General features: G+C 38.6%; 1 protein-coding gene across 1 annotated transcript in view; it reads right to left on the bottom strand.

Moving 5' to 3' along the window:
• Window positions 1–8,840, bottom strand: part of LOC107757182 (reversion-inducing cysteine-rich protein with Kazal motifs-like) — a 55,943-nt gene that overhangs the window by 25,085 nt on the left and 22,018 nt on the right. Inside the window, exons 3-8 of the mRNA XM_016574597.1 lie at window positions 8,345–8,419; window positions 7,282–7,318; window positions 6,857–6,942; window positions 6,703–6,750; window positions 4,354–4,387; window positions 3,829–4,026 (exon numbers count right to left, since the gene is read on the bottom strand). Coding sequence (XP_016430083.1) covers window positions 3,829–4,026; window positions 4,354–4,387; window positions 6,703–6,750; window positions 6,857–6,942; window positions 7,282–7,318; window positions 8,345–8,419 — 478 coding nt within the window. The remainder of the gene's footprint in view (window positions 1–3,828; window positions 4,027–4,353; window positions 4,388–6,702; window positions 6,751–6,856; window positions 6,943–7,281; window positions 7,319–8,344; window positions 8,420–8,840) is intronic.

Here is an 8,840-nt window from a genome sequence, read left to right as displayed (position 1 = left end):
TGATTATTAGTGTCTGGTTTTGTAGATTTGGTGTGGGCTTCTGCTGTTTGAGTGTCAGCTTTCAGAAACTGTGTCACAAGTAAAGATTTTGTGTGGTCTTTAACACTATCAGAACATTACCACAAAAAAATTTGGAATATTTATATATCTTTCATTTAATTTTTCATAACCATTTTAGTTGAATGTTCATCTAACGTTTTTAAATGTTACTACTTGTTTCATAACATTCTCATAATGTTTCAGAACACTCTGTGTGTGTGTCTGTGTGTGAGTGTGAGTGTGTGTGTGAGTGAGTGAGTAAGTGAGTGAGTGAGTGAGTGTGTGTGTGAGTGAGTGTGTGTGTGTGTGTGTGTGAGTGAGTGTGTGTGTGTGAGTGAGAGTGTGTGTGTGTGTGTAAGTGTGTGCTATGACAGAGGGTCAGTGTGAGTTTAAGTGTCTCGGGTCAGTCAAACTCTGTTTACTCAGTATTGAAAGGTTCTTTTCTTTCATACATCTGTCAGAATCTCAGCCACCAGCCGTAATTGGATTCAAAAGTCATGAAAACCCATGCAAAGCTCCTCAGGAGTCTGCACATCGACCGTGAGCCTCATGTGTATGCCATGCCATTTCTTCATCTAAGCAGGCTTGTTATAACACTTCCACAAACTCTTGGAGTAAGTCACACTCACTGTTTCACAGGCTCGAATCTCTCTTCCCTCAAACGTTTGAGAGGACTCATGGGATTGAGTGTAACCATGTAGCCCTGGTGGGAAACCGGTGGTCCTATCATGGAGCTTAATGCCTGTTTGACCTGAAAACAATGCTGGACTACTTCTGCCATCATAAATCATGCTGTCTATATCTGTAACCCACAGAGAAAACGCACAGGCCAGAGAGAAACCCAACAATATGCCTGCTGGATATTCATTTTTCCATGTAACACAGACCTCGTGTTCAGTTACATAATAATAGCACGCAAACTTATGAACCCTGTGAACCCCTGTCTACTTTCAAAGAGCATAACAGTATCACAGTTGGTATAGCTGGATATTGAGGATATGTGAATTAATTATATGCTTCACTTATACAACAGTTCAATAAACAAGAAGTTAAAATTGAGTAACATACATTTCAGTCACAATATTAGTATCTTCACTTTTGATCCACAATGAAAAGAGACATCGAAACAAAAGCATCTCTTACACAGCATAGCAGTGTTTTCTTCCTGAAAACAATGAACTAATGCTTTTGAACTAGTGCTGTCAATCGAAGAAAAGAAAAAAAAAAGTAATTAATCGCACATTTTCCTGAAATTAATCGTGATTAATCGCGATTAATCCCACCTAACAGTAAAGTTTTTAAATATACTTTTAAATTTCAATAATTTCACATTCAATCTTCAAATTAATGTACAAACAACATAAAGACAGCATATCTGTTTAATGGCATCTTTTTTTATGACTGAAGGCCAGTACTGATACTAATACTACTGATGTCTCTATGAAATAGTTTTTCCCCCTAATATTTAACCATTGACTACAGCCATTCAACATTACAGTATAATTGAGAGCTATCAATTTTAACATTTACTAGACTTTAAAGGGGTCATATGATGCGATTTCAAGTTTTCCTTTCTCTTTGGAGTGTTACAAGCTGATTGTGCATAGATAAGATCCCTGAAGTTGCAAAGACTAAAGTCTCAAAACCAAAGAGATATTCTTTATCAAAGTTAAGACTCTGCCACGCCCCCCTAAAACGGCTCGTTCTAACACGCCCCCACATATCTACCTCACTATGTGGAAATATTAGCACAATGCGGCCCAAATGTGCACGCAAAGAAAGAAGGCATGGTTTCAGTAACAGCAGTTAGTGTTGAAGCAACATGTCAGGGAGACGCTGTGTGTTTAAGTGGTCAGCTGTCTTAACCGCGGCTTGTGTACTGCATCATCACTGCGTCTGTCAGGCGACTCTGTTGCCCTTTCGGGCTTGAACTGATGGTAAAACTAACGACATTATTAACTGTCTTGATATTTACTTTGAAAGCTGACGCTCGTGATTATGGTAAGGGGCGTTACATTTCCGGTTACATTACACTTGCGGTGTTCGGCCAATCCCAATGCACTGGGTCAGCTGGCCAATCAGAGCAGACTGCGCTTGTCGGAAGGAGGGGCTTTGTAGAAAACGAAGCGTTTGAGAGAGGCGGGGCATAGAGGACCTACAATAATGTACAGTATTTGAAAAATAATGTGTTTTTTGAACATTAAAGCATGTCAACATATTCTGTTACACCAAATACACCAAATAATGATCTTTAAAAAAAGCATCATATGACCCCTTTAAAAAATAACTTCTAATTTAAATGAACTTAAAACAATCTTCACAATCTTCACAAATTAAATAAAGTTATCAAACACTAAATTCTAAATTAAATATAGATGAATCCTCAAAGCTACAAAAGTGATTGATTTCCTCTTTTTTCTTTTGTTCTTTGATGAACAGCATCACAGCAGCTGGTTATTAGGTTACTAAGATGTGTGTTATTATTACACACATCTTAGTTTCTCACAACTCTTTACCTTTACCCACTTCAGGTCTTAAAGTCTCTAGTAATGAGCTGACGAGTTGAATTGGGTGTGTTAGATGAGGGAGACAGTGCTGGACTGCTCCAGGACAGTTTTGAAAACCATTTCAGAGACATATTCTTAAATGTGACTCATATAACATATTACATCCATGCACAGTTTTAAGGCAGCTTTAATTGCCTTTTTTAGTAACTTTATGACTTAACTGACAACGACATTGCATGCACGTAGTTTCATTCGCGCTTTGATATGAAAAGATACAGGCTACAGCGCGCGGCAGCACGCACTACGAGCACAGTACCGTTTCCACGCTCGTTTGACTCGCGCCTGGCGATGAAGTGAAGCTGGAGCGCACGTCTGAAACGTCTCCCATTTGATGGGTTCGTAAAGATGTTCTGTGACTAAATAAATGCACTTCTTGTCAAGAAAAAGTGCAGTTGTGAGTGGGGTGGCCAACCCGAGCCCCACCCCTGCGTTAATTGCGTTAAATATTTTTAACGCAAAACCTGACACTGTTCATGTGTAGAAAGCGTGCACTGATTATAGTCAACTACATTTTACTAGGTTCTAGTTTGTAGTTAATCTACAGGATAGTTGAGTGAATGATTCAACGACTCACTCTAGTGTTGGTCCTGTTAAATAAAACTAAAACGATTAAAAAATATTTTCATTAGTTGATATAAAGTTAAAATAACAGAATAGAAATATCGCCTTGGCAACTAACTTGAAATATATATTGAATAATGTGGTAATTTTATATTGTGTGAACATTGATTGAAAGCAGTCTTAACTCTCATGGTTCTGTAAATGATTCCTCACTTTAGTATATAACAGATTTATTGTTTTATTTTTATGTTTTTGCATGTGTAATATAAACTGACAGTTAACAATAGCTGGCACACATCTAATGGCGCGCCTCAGATGATCACATGATCTGTCCTTGTTTTTTCATATATGTAGTAATTAGTTTGTACACTGTACAGCACTTTGGATCGAAAATGTCTTTACTGTCACCTTTGATCAATTGAATGAGTCCTTGATGAATACAATTGATTTTTGTTGTTGTTGTTGTTTTTTCTTACATTATATTTAGAATGAAAAGTATGCAAATGGGATGCAGCCACAGCTGATTGACTAGCTGATTGATTTTTTTTAAAGTTGCAAATAGACGCAGATTATTAACATAAAATGTCATGTTTAAGACAATGTGTTTCTTGCAATTTCTGTGTAATTATTAGTGAAATGAGTAGTTTGTGGGTGCACGTACTGTCGATGGGGCTCCGGATGGGGTAGGATTTGGTGTAGTTGGCCACACAGCCGATGAGCTGCGGACTGATGCTCTGGCAGTACTCTTTGACCGCGTTGATTTGGGAGACGGTCGGCGACGAGTCTGTGCGGAAGATGGCCTGACAGTACTCACGGCAGTTTGTGTGTCTCCCTGCATAACTGCAGCATACTGAGCCCACTGGACACACACACACACACACACACTGAGCCATCACCACACACTGATCTCATCATTTCTACATCTGATCATGCAGTCTGCCGCTGTTTAATAAAGGCAGTCTGCAGTATGTTTGCTCTACTAATGCACACAAATAAGTGCTTCATTCAGTCCTGAGCTCGGCGAGTACAGGTTAAAGGTCGTGACCTTGCCTCCCAGGCACAGAAACAACTCTATCTCATTTCCTTCTCGTCCTCAAACAGGAAAGTCAGTCTCTGAGGACTGAATCACAGAAATGAGGTACAGACGGACTGATAACCAAAGACCTTGTCATGCAGCTTTGCTTACTTTCATTTTTGGTGATACAGCTGTAGAGTGGTTTCTGCAAGAGAGAAATACAATGAATTACAATATTGCGATATAGTTTATGAAACAGTGTTTCTGTCTCTAAAATTCACCAAAAAGTGCTTGTTCTTTTCACAAAGACACAAAAACCTTCTATTATATTTACCATTATTTTAATGACCTTTAATTATTATTTATTGTTTTTTTAATTATTGTTATGTAATGCAGCTTTTCAAACTTCAGAGAATTATTTCTGAATCCAAGTACTAAGTACGCTACTGCCGGGGTCAGTGTGGGGTCAGTAAGATTTTTTTAAAGAAATTAATACCTAAAGACATTTAATATAAAAACAAAGACATTTATAATGTTACAGTAGATTTCTATTTTAAATAAATGCTGTTCTTCTGAACTTTGTTCATCTGTGAATCATGAAAAATAAAATGTATCACAGTTTCCACAAAAATATTGTGCAGCACAACTGTTTTCAACATTGATAATAATCAGAAATGTTTCTTGAGCAGCAAATCAGCATATTAGAATGATTTCTGAAGATCATGTGACACTGAAGACTGGAGTAATGATGCTGAAAATACAGCTTTGATCATAATTATAAATTACAGTTTAACAGTTACAATAAATTACAGTTTAACACATATTCATATAGAAAACAGCTGTTTTACATTGTAATAATATTTCATAATTTTTACTGTGTTTGATCAAATAAATGCAGCCTCGGTGAACAGAAGAGACTTCTTTCAGAAACATGAATAAATCTTGCTGACCCCGTACATGAATGGTAGTGTGCTAATAAAACTAAGGCACATTTTATCTTTAAAACCTAAAGGCTGATGCTAGTTTATTTCTGACAGCAGCTCTGATCATTGCAAGCATCAGAAACATCCATTCTAATGCTATATAAAGGCTTGGATTCTTTTGGCTGCAGTCGAGTCGAGCAGCGCTGAAGAATGCGTAAGAAAACCAAGGGCACACGATGAAAGAGCTACAGTTGTTGTGAGAGCGATCCAAAGCAAACGTTGTGCCGATGGTCTGCATGTCTGTCTGGATCTCAAGAGCCGTCTAATAAAACTAAGGCACATTTTATCTTTAAAACCTGCTGAAGAATGCGTAAGAAAACCAAGGGCACACGATGAAAGAGCTGAAGTTGTTGTGAGAGCGATCCAAAGCAAACGTTGTGCCGATGGTCTGCGTGTTTGTCTGGATCTCAAGAGCCGTACGGACTACAGTCTGACCGATGGAGAACAGCATCAGAGCTACAGCATTTCTATCGGGGATCATTACTCTTTTATAACACTCAGCCAGCAGAGCTACAGATTGATTGCGCTGTAATGTGGCGACAGCATGTCCAGTTCGAGGGAAATTATATTTTTCCATTGCTCAACACTAACGAAACGACCTCATAAAGAGGTTTGGGCCTGTGCTAGAAACCAGGCTTTAAATGAATAAATACAAATAAAGCTTGAGGCTCATTTCAGACTGCAGAGCTGCTAGACAAACAAACAATAAAGTCAAATATAAATATCAGATGAAAAACTAATAAATAAGTAAATTAGATAAAAACTAATTAAAGAAATAAAAGAAATGTAAAAATAATAATAAATACTGCAAATAATACTAACAACACTAGTATGATCACTAAACCCTAATTTGGTGTTCCTGGTCAAAAATGACAAATTTCTTGTTATGCTATAATATCACCAAATCTTGGATTCAATCTTTTTATCAACTTGTTTTCTTTCATTTGGCCCAGGTTTCGTGTTCCTTTAGGAACTGATTGATTGCAGGCCTCATTGATCTGAGCTTAAACCTCAAACATCGGCAAAATAATGTTAGTTTGTTTCACTTTTTGAGGTGCATAAGCTCAGATCAATAATTCCTACAATTAATAAGTGGTAAGAATGCAGCATAATGTGAACCAAAAACACCACAAGTATAACAGGATGGGGGAGAAAAGTCTAAAAAATGACCGGAACACAACAGGAGGGTTAAAGAAACAGGTTATTCACACCGGACAAGTTACGTGGCGAAGTATTATCGGAACAAACATGTTCTTAATCTGAACTTTATGAAAGCCTGCTTCTACCTCGAAGAACGAAAATAAAAGCACCTGTGACAATCTCACATCTGTGACTTTTCTTCATAATTGCAAATATCTCTCACAATCCGCATTCTGAATTTCTCACAGTTGTGACTCTCTATTTCACAAAAAAAAAAAGTGTCACATTTATTTCAAACTTTCTCGTAATTACCACAATGACTTATTTTTACTCTTGAAGTGGAAACAGGCTTCGACATTTGTAAACTCTATGAAGTAAAATAAAGGTAAACTCCCACCTCTGTGTCTTTCTTGCATACTTTAGCGATGTCATTTTTAGACGACGCCTGAACAGAAAGCAGAAAAACACGCATCTAAGAACCACAGGTGAGCCGATGAGCTTACAGACTTCTCTACATGTTTATATAGATTATATAAGATCTGTTTACTGACCTGCTTGCAGTCCCTGCGGCATTCAGCGGAGATGGCCAGCTCACAGCAGCCCAAACCCACCCATCCGTCTGACTTCTTTGATGCTCCTGGAAATGTTCAGAATCACAGTGAGCTTTACAGTGGATCTAATGCAGAAGCATACATGACACACTGATGAGTCTCAAAACAACACGGCATTCATATTGCATGCAGATGTGCTTTGAATGTGGAGAGTTTGGCTTGGGTTCTTTATGAGCTGCAGCTCAACGCTCTGGACGGGGTTTTAATGGCCATGCAAGGTGTAGCTTGACTGATGTGAAGTGTGATATCTGTGCATCTGGGAGGCATTATGTCTTCAGAGACTCTAAATCCTCTCTTGTTCTTTTAAGGCTGGTACAGGTGTGTTCTGCAGACGGCTCTCAACGTCTCCATCTGTGTTCACGTACCCGGCAATGTGTTGTTGATGCAGATCCAAAGTTCACTCTGCGAAGCGAAAAGGAGATGTTTAGCACGACAACAACTCAGAACACATCATCTACTCGCTCTCATGTGCTTCCAAACCTGAGGATTCTTCTTTGAAGAGCAGAAGAAGTTATTTAGCAGGTCATTATTTACTGAAAATATCATTTCACGCAACACGAGGGAGCTGCTGATGACTGTGTTCAGGTTCAAAATAACAGATTTAACATGTGAGACTCAAAATGCAATTTAAAGCAAGAAAAAAAAATTTTATTAAAAAAAAAAAACTTTTGAATATTTATGCTTTAAATAAATAAATAAATTATGATTCTGCACTGCTTTAGGTCACTATTTACATAAGCAAATTTCATCTCAAATGTATTTTCACTGAAACCGAATGATAAAAGCAGTCTTATATAACGGTCTGGTTATAAAGGACCCGTATGAAAGCAGCCTGTGCACAAAGATCCCTTCATGAGAAGCGTCTCTGGTATCAGTGGAGCTCGTATTATTGGCAGCGGAGAGCCTCCTAATATGACTCAACTTTAATTAAAAGTAGATGCAGATGAGCCACAGAATGCTTTACTGAGCCACAGCCTCCTCCTCATCCACACGCTTTGACCAGATCATCAAACCATCGTCTGAGATTCACATTCTCTGGAGTATGAAAAAACACACCCGGCAAAAAGATCCAGCCTCATTTGAACGAAGCACAAACAACAATGTGGTTTTGATGCGTTAGACTCAAAAAACACATTTGATTCAGACATTAAAATGCTTTCGAACACATCTCAAATGCTTCCAAAATCCATTTGCATCCATTTTCTGTGAATCAGCGCCGGTCCAAAGCAAACAGACCCGGGGCTTAATTAGAGGCTGGATGTAATTGCATGTTGCTGCTTTGAAAGAGGGTGGAGGCGTCTGTCCAGCCTTCATTACTGGCACGCAGGTAAAACCACAGCAGCAGACCACGAGGGAGGAACAGGAAGTGGCAGCGCTCTCGGTTTAAGACTTCCTGTGCTGCAGCTGTAATGTAAACACAGATCTTACCAGAGACTCGGGGCAGTAACTGGGCAAACGCAGGAGAAGGTGCTTCAGACGCGATTCACTCCTGATGGTCGCGAGCTGCAGACAGAAGAGAGGAAGAAATGCACGTCTGGTTTAATAATCAGCAGCACAGATGAAGCTCTCAGTGACCCTTCTCTTGGAAGGACCTTCATTTGGGTGTGATTCATTGCAATTCATTTGATTAGCTCAAACAGTAGCATGTATGAATTTGGAAAAAACATTTGGAAACAGTCATTAGTTTTGCAGTCCTATCTGCTGTGTGCAGAAACATTAATGCACATATCTATGCTGTTCTATACTGATTTCCATACAGTCATGAATAGACATTCAGTGTGCAGTAATTATAGCCTATTATTGTCACGCAAACTGTGTTGATGAACTCTCACGAAGATGACGAGGAAGGTTTAACAGTCTTTAATTAACTCACACACTCTCACACACTCACACTCACACACACTGATACACACACTCACACTGA

This window comes from Sinocyclocheilus rhinocerous, unplaced genomic scaffold (genome assembly GCF_001515625.1).
Source record: "Sinocyclocheilus rhinocerous isolate Xijiao unplaced genomic scaffold, SAMN03320098_v1.1 scaffold1464, whole genome shotgun sequence".
Lineage (NCBI taxonomy): Eukaryota > Metazoa > Chordata > Actinopteri > Cypriniformes > Cyprinidae > Sinocyclocheilus > Sinocyclocheilus rhinocerous.
Note: the sequence above shows the minus strand (reverse complement) of the source record. Positions and strands in the feature narration are given on the sequence as shown.